This window comes from Rana temporaria, chromosome 5 (genome assembly GCF_905171775.1).
Source record: "Rana temporaria chromosome 5, aRanTem1.1, whole genome shotgun sequence".
NCBI classification, from domain to species: domain Eukaryota; kingdom Metazoa; phylum Chordata; class Amphibia; order Anura; family Ranidae; genus Rana; species Rana temporaria.
The window spans coordinates 420,684,014-420,704,626 of NC_053493.1; the positions used below are offsets into that span (position 1 = coordinate 420,684,014).

At 50.1% G+C, this 20,613-nt stretch overlaps 1 protein-coding gene across 3 annotated transcripts in view; it reads left to right on the plus strand.

Annotated features, from left to right (window-relative positions):
- The window catches only part of NBEAL2 (neurobeachin like 2), a 246,062-nt gene that overhangs the window by 94,718 nt on the left and 130,731 nt on the right, over nucleotides 1–20,613 (plus strand). For all 3 annotated transcript variants that reach the window (XM_040355232.1, XM_040355233.1, XM_040355234.1), the window contains exons 4-8: nucleotides 6,929–7,010; nucleotides 7,984–8,111; nucleotides 10,064–10,146; nucleotides 10,787–10,872; nucleotides 14,034–14,334. In XM_040355232.1, coding sequence (XP_040211166.1) covers nucleotides 6,929–7,010; nucleotides 7,984–8,111; nucleotides 10,064–10,146; nucleotides 10,787–10,872; nucleotides 14,034–14,334 — 680 coding nt within the window. The remainder of the gene's footprint in view (nucleotides 1–6,928; nucleotides 7,011–7,983; nucleotides 8,112–10,063; nucleotides 10,147–10,786; nucleotides 10,873–14,033; nucleotides 14,335–20,613) is intronic.

Sequence of the window (20,613 nt, forward strand, 5' to 3'; positions counted from 1 at the left end):
GGGGCCCTCTAATGCCAAGCAGTATCGACGGCCTCCTGCAAAAGCAAACTTCGGCTTCAACAGCAAATCACAAGGACAGGCTGTTAGAGGCAAAAGGCAGTGGTTTCGCAAACCAGCAAAACCAGCCCCCAAGCCAACCTTATGAAGGGGCGCCCCCACCCACGAAGGTGGGGGGAAGGCTGCGACTCTTTTCAGAGATTTGGGAAGCCAGCATTCCCGACGAGTGGGTACGGTCTTCCGTGGCCACAGGCTACAAATTAGATTTCCTAAGGTTTCCTCCTCCTCATTTCCAGGAGTCGAGGATTCCAAACGATCCGCCTCGGATTCCGGCCAGCCTGGAACAGGGGCTGGGTTTCTACTCCAACCTATTCATCATCCCCAATGGAGATGTCAGGCCAATTTTAGACCTAAAGATGGTAAATGCATATCTAAAGATCCGCTCATTTCGGATGGAATCCGTGCGGTCAGCAGCTGCCACACTCCAGAAGGACGACTTCATGGCGTCCATAGACATAAAGGATGCCTACCTTCATGTTCCAATTTATCAGCCACATCAAAGATATCTACGCTTCATGGTGGCTTCGCGTCACTTCCAATTCGTGGCGCTTCCCTTCGGGTTGGCTACGGCCCCCCGGGTGTTCACGAAGGTCCTAGCTCCGATCCTAGCCAAGCTAAGGATCCAAGGGGTCACGATCCTAGCATACCTGGACGACCTCCTAGTCATAGACCACTCGTCTCCCGGCTTGGAGCGAGCAGTGGCCCTCACGGTCCAATACCTCGAGAGGTTCGGCTGGGTCCTAAATCGAGAAAAGTCAGCTTTCCAGCCCACAAGGCAGTTGGAATATCTCGGCATGAGATTAGACACAGAACAACAAGGAGTGTTCCTACCTCTGAGGAAGGTAAAAGCCATCAAGGAATTAATCCTACTGGTTCTAAGCAAGAAAGAACCGACTATTCGCCTATGTATGAGGTTACTAGGCAAGATGGTGGCCACATTCGAGGCGGTACCATACGCCCAGAGCCACACTCGCATCCTACAGGCAGCCATCCTGTCAGCATGGAGCAGAAGGCCACAGGCCTTGGATATCCCGTTGCCGCTCTCATCAAGAGTCCGACAAAGTCTGTGTTGGTGGTTAGACCCTCAGAATCTACTGAAAGGGAAGTCTTTCAGCCCAGTGGCTTGGAAGATAGTGACCACAGACGCCAGCCTGACGGGCTGGGGAGCAATTTTGGATGGTTGCACTCGCCAAGGTACTTGGGCAAAGCCAGAGAAGCAGTTGCCCATCAACATCTTGGAGCTCAGAGCTGCTCGACTAGCCCTCAGGGCTTGGACGTCAAAATTGCAGGGGTTCCCGGTGAGAATTCAATCAGACAATGCCACGGCCGTGGCACACATAAATCACCAAGGGGGAACCAGGAGTCAAGCCGCTCAGAGAGAGGTGAGCTTGATTCTCCTATGGGCAGAGGCTCATGTGCCCTGCATATCGGCAATATTCATTCCAGGAGTGGACAACTTTCAGGCGGACTTCTTAAGCCGCCAGACTCTATGGCCGGGGGAATGGTCTCTGCATCCACAAGTCTTTCAAGCACTCTGCCAAAGATGGGGAGTGCCGGACGTGGATATCATGGCATCGAGACTCAACAAGAAACTAGACAGGTTCATATCCCGCTCAAGGGATCCGATGGCCTGCGGAACCGATGCGTTGGTTTGCCCTTGGCATCAGTTCAAACTTCTTTATGCGTTTCCCCCGCTCCAGTTACTACCCCGCCTGCTGCGCAGGATCCGGGTGGAGCACATACCAGTCATCCTGGTAGCTCCAGCATGGCCCAGAAGGGCATGGTACTCACTAATCTTAAGGATGGTAGTGGGAGACCCTTGGACTCTTCCTCTACGGCCAGACCTGCTATCGCAAGGTCCGATCCTCCACCCTGCCTTACGGCATCTAAATTTGACGGCCTGGAAGCTGAATCCCTGATTCTCAGGGGTAGAGGTCTGTCTCAGAAAGTAATCTCTACCCTAATCAGAGCCAGGAAACCGGTCTCTAGGGTGATTTATTACAGGGTCTGGAAGGCCTATGTAGGCTGGTGTGAGTCCAAGCGATGGCTTTCTCGCAAATTTACCATCGATAGAGTATTAAGTTTTCTCCAGCTAGGAGTGGATAAAGGATTGGCATTAAGCACAATCAAAGGACAGATTTCTGCTCTGTCAGTGTGGTTTCAGCGGCCGCTGGCCACCCACTCGCTGGTTAAGACCTTCCTTCAAGGGGTCTTACGTATTAGACCTCCAGTTAAATCCCCGCTTTGTCCGTGGGATTTAAATCTTGTTCTGTCAAGTTTACAGAAACAACCGTTTGAGCCGTTGGCTGATATTCCTTTGGTTCTACTGACAAGGAAGTTAGTATTTTTGGTTGCCATAGTTTCCGCAAGAAGAGTTTCGGAGCTGGCGGCCTTATCCTGTAAGGAACCATATCTTGTTTTTCATAAGGACAGGGTCGTTCTCCGCCCTCATCCTTCCTTCCTACCGAAGGTCATATCCAGTTTTCATTTGAACCAGGATTTGGTATTACCATCCTTCTTCCCTAAACCTACTTCCAGAAAGGAAGGGTTGCTGCATACCTTGGATATTGTCAGGGCCATGAAGGCCTATCTTAAAGCTACAAAGAAGATCCGGAAAACAGATGTGCTGTTCATTCTACCGGATGGGCCCAAGAAGGGGCAGGCAGCTGCAAAGTCCACCATTTCTAGGTGGATTAAGCAATTAATCACTCAGGCCTACGGCTTGAAAGGGTTGCCTCCTCCAGTATCATTAAAGGCTCATTCTACTAGAGCCATGGGCGCCTCCTGGGCAGCACACCACCAGATCTCTATGGCTCAAGTTTGCAAGGCGGCAACCTGGTCTTCTGTCCACACGTTTACAAAATTCTACAAGTTGGACGTAAGAAGGAATACTGATACTGCCTTCGGGCAGGCAGTGCTGCAGGCTGCAGTTTGAGACCCTCGGATTCCGGGGGCTCCTCTTTTTTGAGTTAAATTTAAAATTTAAAAATTATTTTTCTCAACTAAGTTGGATTTATTATGATTTGAGTATATCTCTAAATTAAATCCTTTTGTCTTGGAGATGTTCTCCCTCCCCTCATTGTAAGCATTGCTTTGGGACATCCCATATAGTAATGAATGCCGCTCTGTGTCCCGTGATGTACGATAAAGAAAAAGAGATTTTTAATACAGCTTACCTGTAAAATCTTTTTCTTGGAGTACATCACGGGACACAGAGCTCCCACCCCTCTTTTTTGAGGACCATTTTGGGAGGCATACTGCTTGCTACAAAACTGAGGTACTCCTCCTATGGGAGGGGGTTATATAGGGAGGGGCATTTCCTGTTTGAGATTGCCAGTGTCTACACCTGAAGGTACTCCATATAACCCACATAGTAATGAATGCCGCTCTGTGTCCCGTGATGTACTCCAAGAAAAAGATTTTACAGGTAAGCTGTATTAAAAATCTCTTTATCCCAGCCCTGTATTGTTGGCACACCAAGATTGAAGGAAGAATTCATGCATTTGCTGATCCCGTTCAGTTCAGCTTTAATATTTTCCGTTTTGGTTGTGAAGAGACATCGCTGATCTTTTTTTGTTACATAAAGTTCGTTTTTATTGTTACAAATCTATAAAAGGAAAAGTTCTCATCCTCCGGGCTCCGGATGGTTAATGGTGTGCGGAGCCGCTGTAGATGGTGGGCCGGATCTCACTATCAATAGAATTGTTGCATAATAACACCGGAGAAGTCTGAGGGGGAGTCAGATGAGCTCCTCCGTATCATCGCTGCTTGGGGTCCAGACACGTCAGTTACCATGGAAACCGCCTTCATCCTCGCAGCGTGGAGACGGGTGAAGACTATTGTGGTGTCGGTGAGATGACCGAAAAAATATCAAATAAAAGACCGTCAGGATTCGTCATTATGTAACAATGTAACTTAAAGAGACCCTGTCACCTGATCATTCATTTCAACCACTCTTCCCATAAGATGATATTGTGCTTCATGTAGACATCCGAAAGTCCCGAGGCTGCAGCTGGGTGCCGCCATCTTGGATGTGATTTCTGCACCCCCGGCTGCCACTCAAGTGCCCCGCCCAACCTCCATGATTGAAAGAACTGGGATCCAATGAATGATAGGGGAAGGTCAGGGACAACGAGGCTGAGGAGGAAAGAGCTAGATCAGTGTTCTACAAACTGTGGCCCCACTGACACCAATGATGGGGCGCTATTTCTCCCACTGACCCCAGTGATGGGACGCTTTTCCTCCCACTGACCCCAGTGATGGGACGCTATTCCTCCCACTGACCCCAGTGATGGGACGCTATTCCTCCCACTGACCCCAGTGATGGGACGCTATTCCTCCCACTGACCCCAGTGATGGGACGCTATTCCTCCCACTGACCCCAGTGATGGGACGCTATTCCTCCCACTGACCCCAGTGATGGGACGCTATTCCTCCCACTGACACCAATGATGGGACGCTATTCCTCCCACTGACCCCAGTGATGGGACGCTATTCCTCCCACTGACCCCAGTGATGGGACGCTATTCCTCCCACTGACCCCAGTGATGGGACGCTATTCCTCCCACTGACCCCAGTGATGGGACGCTATTCCTCCCACTGACCCCAATGATGGGACGCTATTCCTCCCACTGACCCCAATGATGGGACGCTATTCCTCCCACTGACCCCAATGATGGGACGCTATTCCTCCCACTGACCCCAATGATGGGACGCTATTCCTCCCACTGACCCCAATGATGGGACGCTATTCCTGCCACTGACCCCAATGATGGGACGCTATTCCTGCCACTGACCCCAATGATGGGACGCTATTCCTGCCACTGACCCCAATGATGGGACGCTATTCCTCCCACTGACCCCAATGATGGGACACTATTCCTCCCCACTGACCCCAATGATGGGACGCTATTCCTCCCACTGACCCCAATGATGGGACGCTATTCCTCCCACTGACCCCAATGATGGGACGCTATTCCTCCCACTGACCCCAATGATGGGACGCTATTCCTCCCACTGACACCAATGATGGGACGCTATTCCTCCCACTGACACCAATGATGGGACGCTATTCCTCCCACTGACACCAATGATGGCACGCTATTCCTCCCACTGACACCAATGATGGGACGCTATTCCTCCCACTGACACCAATGATGGGACGCTATTCCTCCCACTGACCCCAATGATGGGACGCTATTCCTCCCACTGACCCCAATGATGGGACGCTATTCCTCCCACTTATACCAATGATGGGGCACTATTCTTTCCACCTATACCAATTATGGGGTAGTAGTTGTCCACCTGACCCCAATGATGACACCCGCCCAATGTCATCCAGCCAGGAGATAAGGCGAGGCTCCATCTGACTTGCTGCAGCGAAATCAGAGGAAGCCATTTCCGTCCAGGAGAGGAGCCGCTACAATTGTGCAAGACTGGAGGGAAGATCGGAGGTCACAATACCTGGCAGAGCTCTTTTTAATTTTTTAAAACATTGTAACACTTTTTTGACAATCTTTTCATCTGATGATTTTCATATTGGACAGTGTGGCATTTTGAGAATATACATGGCTGCCCCCACTTCACCATAAGACATGTATATAGGATTTAGTGCTGCACGAGAGAGATATGGAGAGAGAGAGAGAGAGAGAGAGAGGGGGGATATGGAGAGAGAGAGGGATGGAGAGAGAGGGGGGATGGAGAGAGATGTTTGGAGATATATATATATATATATTGGACAGGGTGGCATTTTGAGAATATACATGGCTGCCCACACTTCACCAGAAAACATGTATATAGGATTTAGTGCTGCACGAGAGAGAGAGATATGGAGAGAGAGGGAGGGAGAGAGAGATATGGAGAGAGAGAGAGAGATATGGAGAGAGCGATATGGAGAGGGAGAGAGAGCGAGATATGGAGAGAGCGATATGGAGAGGGAGAGAGAGAGATATGGAGAGAGAGAGAGAGAGATATGGAGAGAGATATGGAGAGAGAGAGAGAGAGATATGGAGAGATATGGAGAGAGAGCGAGAGAGATATGGAGAGAGCGAGAGATATGGAGAGAGAGATATGGAGAGAGAGATATGGAGAGGGAGAGAGATATGGATAGGGAGAGAGAGAGATATGGATGGAGAGAGAGAGAGATATGGATGGAGAGAGAGGGGGGGATATGGGGAGAGAGGGGGGGATATGGGGAGAGAGATGGAGAGAGATGTTTGGATATATATATATATATATGAGAGATCTATGGAGAGAGATATACATACACATGATCATATTCATGTCTTTCATCTCTAGAGAGGATCCCCAGATTGGTGATTTCGGGGGGGGGGGGAGAATAAATTGTATGGGTTCCGTATAGGTTGGGAAATTCCCATTTTCAGCACGGTTGGTGCAGCATTCAGTCCCCCTGGAAAGTCCCCATTTATAAATACTTTGTTTTTATGTTTTTTGTTTCCTGGAAATTTTGATTAATTTAAATAATATTAGAAGCTGCTTGTCCGAGCGTGCTGGAGGAGAAAATCCCCCAACCCCCATCTGCGAGATCCCCGAAATAGAGCCAGAGTGAAAAAAATAAATTTGCCAAGTATGGCTGTGACTGTAAGTGAGCGCTGCAGCGACCACCGGACAAATTTGGTTGTAAAGCAGACTGGTTAGTGGGCTGAGCTGGGAATTTTCTCTGGTTTTGTTTCCTGCGGAATGGGGAATGTTGGCTTGGGGGGGGGGGGGGGGCTAAAGCTGTGTAAGGGGCCCAAACATTTCTGATGGCTAGCCCTGATGGTATGAACAGAGCCTTCGTTGGTGGCTATGTACAGTGTATGGTCACCTTCTTGCGGTAATCCTCCATACATGATGATTGTCCACCTTGCAGGAATCTGGAGAATGTGGAGAAGGAGAAGACTCCAGTTTTCGTCAGCGAGGTGATCCGACTTCTGACCGCGTCTGCTATAAAGGTAAGACTTACCGTCTGCTTGTTGCACCAATGACAGGAGATCGGTCATAAAGGGAAACACTCAGAGGCGGCACTATGCTTTGTGAGGCCTTAGTCAAAACTTGACATGGGGCCCCACTCACGCCCATGATGGGGAAAAATAATTCAAGGACAAGAGCCTCTTCCCCACAACCCTGGCCGGGGTTGTGGGGGTCTGCCGGCAGGGGGCTTATCGGAATCTGGAAGCCCCCCCTTAACAAGGCAGCCCCCATATCCTGCTCTTTAATAACTAAGGGGCGGGGGCCACCTGGTGATGTTCACCTGGTGATCTCTCCCCCTTGTGACATCATTGACTGAGGGCATGCAGGGTCATTGACATCACAAGGGGTGGTGTCTCCAATATTCACTGGTTGCTGGACGCTGGCGGCCCCGGTTCTGAGTCAGGGCTCTTAACGCTGCCTGAGCACAGCAGTGTTAAGGTCCCCTGTCCCTCAAACAATGCTGCGGCACCATGCAGTTTGGTGCCAGCGTTTGCAGATGCATGGGGGTGGCATTAACAAGTAGGTTAGGTTCAGACCTTTTATGTGTTGGCAATGTTCCCGCGCTCAGTCCTACCTGTAAGGTGGTGCGTTTCTTTGCGAGTTGGGAAAGTGCGCAATTTTGCATGCGTTCCCAACACGCAAAGGTCTAAACCAAGCCTAAGAGGTGCAAGTATGGACCAGAGATTCAAATACAAAAAATAAATACAAATTGAACATAAGTTTAAAGCGGAATTCAATGTATGTCCAACGTAATTAATTATACAGGAAGACTTTTCTTTCTCAAAGATCAGCGCTGCGGGGCTGTGTGAACTCTCTGCCAGCACAATGGATGTTCACTAACAGCCAGCAGATGGATCACACGGCCCCGCAGCACTGATTGATCAACCCGAGGTGGAGGATAATTTTCGGACTCTGCCCATTGTGGTGGATTATATCCATTCATCTTTATTGTAGTTCAAAAGCCCAGCTGACGAGGACCAAGAGGAGCTGTGGTCCCTTACTGAGAAAGTCACCATCTACGCTCTGCACCTGTGCGAGTGTCTCTTCGATCCCTACCAGACGTGGAGGCGACAACTCGGAGGGTACGTAGCCAATAGAAATCTTTTTTTCTTTTTCTAAAAATCCAGTCTACAGCCTCTAAAACTTCCAATTTAAAATCCCTAATACATCCAGTTTACAATCGCTAATATGGCCAATCTACAGTCCCTAAAACATCTGATCTATGGTCCCTAAAACAAACAATCCATAGTTCCCAAAACATCTGAGCTACGATCCCCAAGGCATCTGAGCTACGATCCCCAAGGCATCTGAGCTACGATCCCCAAGGCATCTGAGCTACGATCCCCAAGGCATCTGAGCTACGATCCCCAAGGCATCTGAGCTACGATGCCCAAGGCATCTGAGCTACGATGCCCAAGGCATCTGAGCTACGATGCCCAAGGCATCTGAGCTACGATGCCCAAGGCATCTGAGCTACGATGCCCAAGGCATCTGAGCTACGATGCCCAAGACATCTGAGCTACGATGCCCAAGACATCTGAGCTACGATGCCCAAGACATCTGAGCTACGATGCCCAAGACATCTGAGCTACGATGCCCAAGACATCTGAGCTACGATGCCCAAGACATCTGAGCTACGATGCCCAAGACATCTGAGCTACGATGCCCAAGACATCTGAGCTACGATGCCCAAGACATCTGAGCTACGATGCCCAAGACATCTGAGCTACGATGCCCAAGACATCTGAGCTACGATGCCCAAGACATCTGAGCTACGATGCCCAAGACATCTGAGCTACGATGCCCAAGACATCTGAGCTACGATGCCCAAGACATCTGAGCTACGATGCCCAAGACATCTGAGCTACGATGCCCAAGACATCACTAATACGGCCAATCTACAGTTACTAAAGTATCTGATCTATGGTCCCTAAAACAAAAAATCCACAGTCTCTAAAACATCTGAGCTCCGATCCCTAAAACATCTGAGCTCCGATCCCTAAAACATCTGAGCTCCGATCCCTAAAACATCTGAGCTCCGATCCCTAAAACATCTGAGCTCCGATCCCTAAAACATCTGAGCTCCGATCCCTAAAACATGCAAGTGTGAGAGTCTCTTCAATCCCTTCCAGACGGGCCGGAGACAGCTCAGAGGGTATGTAGCCAACAGAAATCTGTTTTTTTCTTTTTTTTTTCTAAAACATCTTGTCTACGGCCTCCAAAATTTCCAACTTAAGATCCCTAATACATTTAGTTTACGATCACTAATACGGCCAATCTACAGTCACTAAAGAATCTGATCTATGGTCCCTAAAACAAACAATCCACAGTCCCTAAAACATCTGATCTCCGGTCCCTGAAACATCTGATCTCCGGTCCCTGAAACATCTGATCTCCGGTCCCTGAAACATCTGATCTCCGGTCCCTGAAACATCTGATCTCCGGTCCCTAAAACATCTGATCTCCGGTCCCTAAAACATCTGATCTCCGGTCCCTAAAACATCTGAGCTCCGATCCCCAAAACATCTGAGCTCCGATCCCTAAAATATGCAAGTGTGAGTGTCTCTTCAATCCCTACCAGACGTGGCGGAGATAGCTCAGAGGTTATGTACTGTAGCCAACAGAAATCTGTTTTTTTCTAAAACATCCGGTCTACGGCCTCCAAAATTTCCAACTTAAGATCCCTAATACATCAGTTTACGATCACTAATACGGCCAATCTACAGTCACTAAAGAATCTGATCTATGGTCCCTAAAACAAACTATCCACAGTCCCTAAAACATCTGATCTCCAGTCCCTAAAACATCTGAGCTCCGATCCCTAAAACATCCCATTTATTGTCCCTCAGACTTCCATTCCTTTAAAAACTTTCAATCTACAATCCTTAAAACAGCAGATTTTGTAATCTGGAGTAATATAAGATTCACTACCTTTTTTAAATGCTGAAATGTTTAGTCTAGAACATTTGCTAAAATTATTTGTTGCACTCCATTCTGGGTGTTCACTTTTTAACTTCTACTTTCTGCTCCTCAGGGAAATTGTAAGTGCAAAAGAAAAGAGTAAATACAAGTTTTCCCCGGCCGCTCTGCCCCCGGAATTCTGCACCTTCTTCCAAGGTAACCAGTGGCAAGATACTGAATTGTAGAACTGTTACATTCCTGCCTGGGTGTGGCAGCGAGTGATAAATACGTTTATTTTAAAAAGTCAAAATTGCAACAGCATAGGCAGCAGAATGAAATTAGGATTTGTTAGATACCAAATATGATATAGAGCTGATAGATATGTATAATGTGTCCTATTGGCCTTCTGAACCTTATAAATTGGATGTGTTTGGTTTCTTAACTGATTGATATTTTGTTATTCATTAGTGTAGCCACTCTTTTGGAAGGTAAGTCTATTAGTGTGGGAGTTATTGAATTTGAATTCGGGTTGAGAGTTTGACATCTATGATGGTTCAGTTCTAGGCCAAGAAGGCTCGCAGGTGTGTTTTACCGAGCTAAGTCTATTTACTACATGGCCGTTTAGGACAGGGCCTCATCAGTAGTCCTTACTGCTAAGCAACGTTTATTATACTTTTTGCATTCATTGTGTCTTTGGTTGGAATTTTAACCACGAGGCTTGAATCTGTTTGGTACCAACTTGTGAATTTTGGGGAATACAAGGGTGGCACAGTATGATACTCCTATCCTCTCCACATAGTTTGAGGTTCATCAGACCTTACTATCACTACACTATATTCATTGTCTTTCTTCCTAGATGCCTTCCACAATGGGGACAACCTGCCAGAACTGGTCAAACTGCGCCTGGTCCACCTATACGGTGCCATTATTACCGGCAATAAGGTGAGCAGAGGGGGAATTACATGGAGGTTATCGCCAATAACTCAATATGTTGGATGGGGACTCATCTTGTTTTTTTTGCAATCTATTATCCCACTTTAAAAGACTCCTCATCATGTGGGCTGTCAATGACTTCCTTTCCATTTTGCCGATTGCCTGGCTGATTTTTTGGCTGTAGCATCTTTGAGACATTGACCTAGAACACATAGAGAGAAAAGGATGTAGGCTTTTCCCGGACTATTTTTTTTTTTTTTTTTTTTTTTTTACATGATTTTCTTTGTTTTGGAACAGGGGTCTAAACTTTCTGAACAAAGGGAAAGTTTATTGTGCTTGGGGATTTAAAGGGGCCAGGATATAGCCAGTAGGATTACAAAACGCCATGGTGTCTGTGAGAGCAGACAGTGCCCCCATCATTGGTTTTAGTGGAAGGAATAGTGCCCTAATGTTGGTGTCTGTTTTAAAGAATGGTGCTCCACTGTTGGTATTTAAGGTAGGAATGGTACCCCATCACCTGGTGTCTGTGGAAGGAATGGTACCCCGTCACTGGTGTTTGTGGGAGGAATGGTACCCCGTCACAGGTGTCTGTGGGAGGAATAGTACCCCGCCACTGGTGTCTGTGGGAGGAATGGTACCCCGCCATTGGTGTCTGTGGGAAGAATGGTACCCAGCCACTGGTGTCTGTGGGAAGAATGGTACCCCGCCACTGGTGTCTGTGGGAGGAATGGTACCCCACCACTGGTGTCTGTGGGAGGAATAGTACCCCATCACCTGGTGTCTCTGGGAGGAATGGTACCCCGTCACGAGTGTCTCTGGGAGGAATGGTACCCCGTCACAGGTGTCTGTGGGAGGAATGGTACCCCATCGCTGGTGTCTGTGGGAGGAATGGTACTCTCTCTCACTGGTTTCAGAGAACTCCATCCAGGCCATGCCCCCAATGAGTTTCACTCTGCCCCCCGAAGCTTAGTCATGGGGGATACATATGACTAACCCACAGGGGATGGAGTGAAGCGCATTGGGCCGTGGCCTTGATGGAGTACAGGCTGAGGTTACCACTCCATGACACCTAGATGTGTGACTTTTAGGGGCCACCCAAATGTTCTCTGAAGCCTTACAGGAGCCAGGATGGCTTACCACCAAGCCTGAGCAGCGCACACACACAATCCTAGGTCAACCCATCGCTGGTGCCTGTGGGAGGAATGGTACCCCATCGCTGGTGCCTGTGGGAGGAATGGTACCCCATCGCTGGTGCCTGTGGTAGGAATGGTACCCCATCGCTGGTGCCTGTGGTAGGAATGGTACCCCATCGCTGGTGCCTGTGAGAGGAATGGTACCCCATCGCTGGTGCCTGTGGGAGGAATGGTACCCCATCGGTGGTTTCAGAGAACAATGGGGTGACCCCTAAAAGTCGCTCATCTAGGTGTCCTGGAGTGGTGAGTAGCGTTTTAACCTCAGCCTGGACTCCAACTAGACCACACCCCCAACGTGTTTCACTCATCCCCCCGGAGCTTAGTCATGGGGATCGCCATGACTAAGCTTCGGGGGGACAGAGTGAAACACCTTCGGGTCGTGGCCTGGTTGGAGTCGAGACTGAGGTTACCACTCTATTCACCACTCCAGACATCTAGCTGTGTGAATTTTAGGGGTCCCCCCCATTGTTCTCTGAAGCCTTACAGGAGCCAGGACGGGTTCCATGCCCTGTTAGCACTCTAGCAGCAGCTGCAGAAGCATTGATTACAAACCTCTTACCACTGAGCGGCGCACACACAATTCCTTGGTCACCCCATCACTGTTGTCTGTGGGAGGAATGGTGCTCCATCATTGGTGTCTGTGGGAGGAATGGTGCTCCATCATTGGTGTTTGTGGGAGGAATGGTGCTCCATCATTGGTGTCTGTGGGAGGAATGGTGCTCCATCATTGGTGTCTGTGAGAGGAATGGTGCTCCATCATTGGTGTCTGTGAGAGGAATGGTGCTCCATCACTGGTGTCTGTGGGAGGAATGGTGCTCCATCATTGGTGTCTGTGGGAGGAATGGTGCTCCATCATTGGTGTCTGTGGGAGGAATGGTGCTCCATCACTGGTGTCAGTGGATGGCATGGTGCTCCAAAGGCTGGACAAAGGTAAGCAAAGGGTCACATCTGGCCAGCGTGCTGCTGTTTGGAGACCATGGTCTTAGAACGATGTTTTTAAACCAGGGTTCCTCTTGAGGTTGCTGGGGGTTCCTTGAGCAGTGAGTAATCCTACCGATATTGACCAGCAAAGCAGGGGGCAGTTTTCCATTAGCCACCATTGGAGTACTTCTAGAATGGCTAATAACTAATGTTGGAGAATACCAAAATCTTGGTTCCCTCAAGCCCTGACCATTATTTTAAGGGTTCCACTGGGTTAAAAAGGTTGAGAAATGCTGTTTTAGAACGTTAAAAATCCAAAGACAGTCAGGAAATTGTAATTTTTTAGAAAAACCGGCAGTGGTTACCCACATGTTCTTCTTATGTAAGATGTCCTTTTAAAATTCCCATCTGTCCATCAGTCATATAGAGATGATACAGAGAACTCTACAGCACTCGCCTTCCAGCATTGACCTCCTTCTATACGGTGACCCCTGCCTGGGCCTCTAGGACCCTTACCAGAGATCAAGCAGGGTTTCTGAACTTTAGAAAAAGTAGATCCAAAAGCTCCACCACACTATTTATAAATCTCCACCAAGGCTCCAGTGGCCGATACTTTGTCTGCTTCCTTCCGTTAGAAAGGTGTGGGGGGCTCAATGAGTGAGCCTTCGACTAGGGAAGCTGTGGTGGGTTCTTGCATAATGGAGCATTCTTGCGTTGGGGGTACTTTGGGGGCTCTATGAATATAATCTGAGGTTATGCAGGAGGCTGCATGGCAAAATTGGCAACATCTACGTGGGCTGGAGGGGCAAAAGGGGCTTATACCCTCACTGGGGCAAGACTACTGAAGGTGGGAGAAGCTGAACTTGGACATTTTTGTAGCTTTAGGATCTCACTCAAGAACCCGGAGGTGTCTGCTCTGCAGGCATGGAGTCTTCTAAGGTTTTATTATTTTTTTTTTTTCTCCTAGCTATCCATGGCATCCTATATGTTGAGTTGGAGAGTGTATATAATGCTACTTGTTTTCATTTATTAAATGACTTGTGTTCTCTCCTGTAGACCAATGCTCTTCTCCTCATCAGTCTATCCTCCGTAGAGGTCCTCATGCTGGTCCTGCAGAGCTGGTGCGTTAGTCAGGGAGCCCGGAACCTGCGCATCCTACAGCTGACTCTGAACTGTCTGATCTCCATGATCCACATTCTGCACAGCAGCAACCCCGGGCAGAGGAGGGTGGAAATACGACACATCCTGGACAGCTACTTCAAGGTCCTCAACAGCGACCGGCCTCTGTACTCTGCTGAAAGGCTAGCGGGGCCCCACTGGGAGGAGGGCCTCCTGACGCTGCGAATCAACATGCTGCGTATGTATTGGGTATTTGTCAGGTGTGGTTTTCTGTTGGTTCACATCTTACCCTGCATGAGGGCTGCTAACTTATTGTAGGAACCTACGCGTGGGTTTTGGGGTAATTCGAATGCCACCCTTGGGGGCTTGGAGAAACCTATGAATGCTTTTTGGGATCATTTTAAATGCCACCCTTTGTGGCTTGGAGGAGACCATGCATACATTTTGGGGGAAAAAAAGTTTTGGGGGGTTGGAGGAGCTAATGCATGCATTTTAGGGTAAAATAAAGTGTCAACCTTGGGGGGCCGGGAGGAGGAGCCCGTGCATGCATTTTGGGGTAGGAAAAGTGATGTCACCGCTCCAGGTCGGTCAGACAACAGTAAACCTTTCCTCCAGTTTAGAAGCTACAGGTGCTGGCAATGCATATAGCAATGAGATGGGAAGAAGTTCTGGACAGCCACACTCCAAAAATTGCCTTTTATTAAAAAAAATGGGATCAAAAATACATGCCACAGCAGAACGGACAGAAGAGCTGACGCGTTTCACACTATCAAACAGTGCTTAATCATAGCTAATGATCACACTGGGGATTCCTGTCAGGCAGGAAGGGAGAGGGGGAAAGAGTCTTACCACTTTACATGGTAAGACCTACCCCGAAAATAAGCCCTACTGTGTCTTTTGTTGCCAAAATGTATATAAGACCCGGGCTTATTTTCGGAGGGAAACACGGTATGATGGACAAAATTCTGCAGCCATGTACAGTGGAACCTCGCATTGCGGGTAACGTGGTTAACTAGCGTTTCGCCATACGAGCACTGTAGTTGCTAAAATCCTAACTTGGTTTGCGAGTGTTGTCTCCCAAAACGAGCGGGATTCAGGCCAAAGTGGGTGCAGTACCGCGTTTGGCCTGATGTGTGTGTGTGTGTGTGTGTGGGGGGGGGGGGGGGGTGCCGGAAAGGCCAGAGGACAGTTCGGCTGACCTTGGAAAGGCTTGTGAACTAAGGGCCAGATTCTCGTACTTTTCCCGCGGCCATAGCGTCAGCCATTTACACTACGCCGCCCCAACTTACTGGAGCAAGTGCCATATTCCTCAAGCACTTGCTCCGTAGTTTGCGGAGGCGTAGTGTAAAAGGCCTGGCGTATCCCCACGTATTTCAAAGAGGGCGGCTTATATTTAAATTAAGCGCGCCCCCGTTCCGATCGAACTGCGCATGCGCTGGGCTAAAGGTAACCCAGTTCTCGGCGGAAAACGGCAATGACGCCGACGTGTGCGTCATTGACGTAAAGTCGTATTCAAGAACGACTTACGAAAACGACGTACCCGACGGGAAAAGACGACGCGGACCCGACGCCATACTTAACATGGCACACGTGGGACTGGCGTAAGGTTACCCCTCATATAGCAGGGGTAACCTTACGCTTACGCAAACGACGGTTACGCGACGCAATTTCGTTCGGGAAACGGTGTATCAGGCTCATTTGCATAAACAAATGAGACCTGAACGTAAACGCCACCTAGCGGCCGGCGGCGAATTACATTTAAGATCCGACAGTGTAAGTGACTTACACCTGTCGGATCTACAGCGTATCTATGCGAAAATGATTCTAGGAATCACTCGCAGAGATACGACAGAGTTTCCTGAGATACTCCGTCGTAACTCTTCTGAGAATATGGCCCTAAGTCTTTCTGAGGTTTTTCCTCTGGCCTTTCCGGCTGTTTCCAAGGCTCTATGGCGTCCGCCTCTGGCCGCATGCGGTATTGCATGCCATTGAAGTCGATGCGGAACGCATTATTTTTGCTTCCATTGACTTCTACAGGGAAACTCGCTTTGATATGCGAGTACCTTGGATTACGAGCATTCTCCTGGAACGGATTATGCTCGTAATCCGAGGTCCCGCTGTATGTGTTAATACACCATTATATGTGCCAGTACATGACGGTGACCTTGTACCAGCCACTTGCTGCATTTCCTGTACAGCGAAAAAAAAACCAATGTATACAGTTGGGGAAAATGATTGTCTCCCCTGCGTGGCACGAGACTGTGGCAATCTGCGTCTGGGTGGCGCGAGACTGCGGCAATCTGCGTCTGGGTGGCATGAGACTGCGCCAATCTGCGTCTGGGTGGCACGAGACTGCGGCAATCTGTGTATGGGTGGCACGAGACTGCGGCAAACTGCATCTGGTGGCACGTGGCATGCGACTGTGGAAATCTCTTACCGCTCGGCACGTATCACCGCTGTTCTCCCTCATGCGGAACCCTCCACTGCACTGCCTCTGTGCTTAGTGACACAAGACTGCGGCAATCTGCGCCTGGGTGGCACGAGACTGTGCGGCAATCTGCGCCTGGGTGGCACGAGACTGTGCGGCAATCTGCGCCTGGGTGGCACGAGACTGTGCGGCAATCTGCGCCTGGGTGGCACGAGACTGTGCGGCAATCTGCGCCTGGGGGGCACGAGACTGTGCGGCAATCTGCGCCTGGGGGGCACGAGACTGTGCGGCAATCTGCGCCTGGGGGGCACGAGACTGTGCGGCAATCTGCGCCTGGGGGGCACGAGACTGTGCGGCAATCTGCGCCTGGGTGGCACGAGACTGTGCGGCAATCTGCGCCTGGGTGGCACGAGACTGTGCGGCAATCTGCGCCTGGGTGGCACGAGACTGTGCGGCAATCTGCGCCTGGGTGGCACGAGACTGTGCGGCAATCTGCGCCTGGGTGGCACGAGACTGTGCGGCAATCTGCGCCTGGGTGGCACGAGACTGTGCGGCAATCTGCGCCTGGGGGGCACGAGACTGTGCGGCAATCTGCGCCTGGGGGGCACAAGGCATGTGACTGCGGCAAACTGCATCTGGTGGCATGGAACCGTGGCAAGTGGCAATCTGGGGATAGGCACCGTGGCAAGTTCCTGTACAGCGAAAAAAAAAAAAACAATGTATACAGTGGGGGAAAATAATGATCGTCTCCCCTGCAGATGGTGTAAGTTTGCCCACTTACAAAGAAATGAAGGGTCTATAATTTGTATCATGGGTGTATTTTATATGATAGAGACAGAATATCAACTAAAAATCCAGGAAAAACACAAATGATACAAATGTTATAAATGGAGTTTCAGTTCAGTGAGTAAAATAAGTATTTAATCCCCTACAAACCAACAGTTATTCTCCCTCCCACAGACTGGCTACAGGGGGCGCTCATGTGGTACACAGATCAGTCCTGTCAATGTAAGACGGTTCTCCTAACGACCCCTCGTTATGTGTATAAAAGACACCTGTCCACAGAATCTCTTTCCTCCAATCACATCTCACCATCATGGGGAAGACCTAAGATCTGTCAGAGGAGGTCGGGGACAAGATTGTAGACCTGCACAAGGCTGGGGAATGGGCTGCCACAGTGGTCCCCAACCTTTTTGCCACCGGGGACTGGCTTTGTGGATGAAAATTGTGCCAAGGCCCGTGGCGGGAAATGGCTGGTGTTGGCACTTCAATCATCACGACACCACGGTTGATATGGTGTCAGGATGATTGAGACGCATTATTTATATTATTATATTGTAATATAAAATTAAATAGTTCAACTCATCATAATGCAGAATCTGCTACCAGATTGCCACGGTGCCTGTCCCCAGATTGCCACGGTGCCTGTCCCCAGGTTGCCACGGTGCCTGTCCCCAGGTTGCCACGGTGCCTGTCCCCAGGTTGCCACGGTGCCTGTCCCCAGGTTGCCACGGTGCCTGTCCCCAGGTTGCCACGGTGCCTGTCCCCAGGTTGCCACGGTGCCTGTCCCCAGGTTGCCGCTTGCCACGGTGCCTGTCCCCAGGTTGCCGCTTGCCACGGTGCCGGTCTCCAAGGTTGCCGCTTGCCACGGTGCCTGCCTCCAAGGTTGCCGCTTGCCACGGTGCCTGTCTCCCAGATTGCCGCTTGCCACGGTGCCTGTCCCCAGGTTGCCACGGTGCCTGTCCCCAGGTTGCCACTTGCCATGGTGCCTGTCCCCAGGTTGCTACTTGCCACGGTGCCTGTCCCCAGGTTGCCATTTGCCACGGTGCCTGTCCCCAGATTGCCACTTGCCACGGTGCCTGTCCCCAGGTTGCCACGGTGCCTGTCCCCAGGTTGCCACGGTGCCTGTCCCCAGGTTGCCACGGTGCCTGTCCCCAGGTTGCCACGGTGCCTGTCCCCAGGTTGCCGCTTGCCACGGTGCCTGTCCCCAAGGTTGCCGCTTGCCACGGTGCCTGTCCCCAAGGTTGCCGCTTGCCACGGTGCCTGTCTCCAAGGTTGCCGCTTGCCACGGTGCCTGTCTCCCAGATTGCCGCTTGCCACGGTGCCTGTCCCCAGGTTGCCACGGTGCCTGTCCCCAGGTTGCCACTTGCCACGGTGCCTGTCCCCAGATTGCCACTTGCCACGGTGCCTGTCCCCAGATTGCCACTTGCCACGGTGCCTGTCCCCAGGTTGCCACGGTGCCTGTCCCCAGGTTGCCACGGTGCCTGTCCCCAGGTTGCCACGGTGCCTGTCCCCAGGTTGCCACTTGCCACGGTGCCTGTCCCCAGATTGCCGCTTGCCACGGTGCCTGTCTCCAAGGTTGCCGCTTGCCACGGTGCCTGTCTCCAAGGTTGCCGCTTGCCACGGTGCCTGTCTCCAAGGTTGCCGCTTGCCACGGTGCCTGTCTCCCAGATTGCCGCTTGCCACGGTGCCTGTCCCCAGATTGCCACTTGCCACGGTGCCTGTCCCCAGATTGCTACTTGCCACGGTGCCTGTCCCCAGATTGTCACTTGCCACGGTGCCTGTCCCCAGATTGCCTCTGTAATATGCCACCAGATGCAGATTGCCACAGTAATATGCCACGTGCCACCCAGGCGCAGATTGCCGCAGTCGCGTGCCACCCAGGCGCAGATTGCCGCAGTCGCGTGCCACCCAGGCGCAGATTGCCGCAGTCGCGTGCCACCCAGGCGCAGATTGCCGCAGTCGCGTGCCACCCAGGCGCAGATTGCCGCAGTCGCGTGCCACCCAGACAGGCAGTGCAGTGGAGGGTTCAAAAAGACGTCTCATCTCCGGTAAGCGGCGGAGGGCGTGGGAGAGTAGAAAAGAAGAGGGGTTTGGGACTTTAAATGAGGTATGCATGAGAGAACTCGAAGATAAGACCAGTGTAATATGGATGCGTTAATTTGTCTGAAACACATAGCAGAGCATGCGATTTGGAATGTATACATAATAGTAAACATACATGAAAGTGCATATAAAAAGCATGATGCAAAAACCATGAACATTGTATATAGAATCATTAAACCCAAGGTAGGTCCTAAAACTGAAACATGTAGCATCTGTGTAAGCCCGAGGGCGTGGGAGAGCGGCAGGAGGGGTCCCCTCTCCCGCTGCCGATAACGGTGATCTCGTAGCGAATCCGCCGCGGAGACCTCTGTTATCGTTTTAAAGGACCACTCACAGGAAAAATGGGATATCTCGGTTGTGGCAGCGGCTGCTGCCGTTACCAAGAGATTCATCTTTTAACCCCTTAACGCCCGCCGCACGCCTATTTACGTCCGCAGAATGGCACGGACAGGCAGAAGGACGTATATATACGTCCTTGCCTTCTGGCGGGTGGGAGGTCCGATCGGGACCCCCTCCGCTGTGTGCGGCGGGGGGATCCCCTCGTGGAGCGATCCGGGACGACGGCGCGGCTATTCGTTTATAGCCGCCCCCTCGCGATCGCTCCCCAGAGCTGAAGAACGGGGAGAGCCGTATGTAAACACGGCTTCCCCGTGCTTCACTGTGGCGGCGCATCGATCGAGTGATCCCTTATATAAGGGAGACTCGATCGATGACGTCAGTCCTACAGCCACACCCCCCTACAGTTGTAAACACACACTAGGTGAAATATAACCCATCAGCGCCCCCTTGTGGTTAACTCCCAAACTGCAACTGTCATTTTCACAATAAACAATGCAATTTAAATGCCATTTTTGCTGTGAAAATGACAATGGTCCCAAAAATGTGTCAAAATTGTCCGATGTGTCCGCCGTAATGTCGCAGTCATGAAAAAAAATCGCTGATCGCCGCCATTAGTAGTAAAAAAAAAAAAAAAAAATTATAAAAATGCAATAAAACTATCCCCTATTTTGTAAACGCTATAAATTTTGCGCAAACCAATCGATAAACGCTTATTGCGATTTTTTTTTTTTTACCAAAAATAGGTAGAAGAATACGTATCGGCCTAAACTGAGGAAAAAAATGTTTTTTTTATATGTTTTTGGGGGATATTTTTTACAGCAAAAAGTATAAAATATTGAATTTTTTTCAAAATTGTTGCTCTAT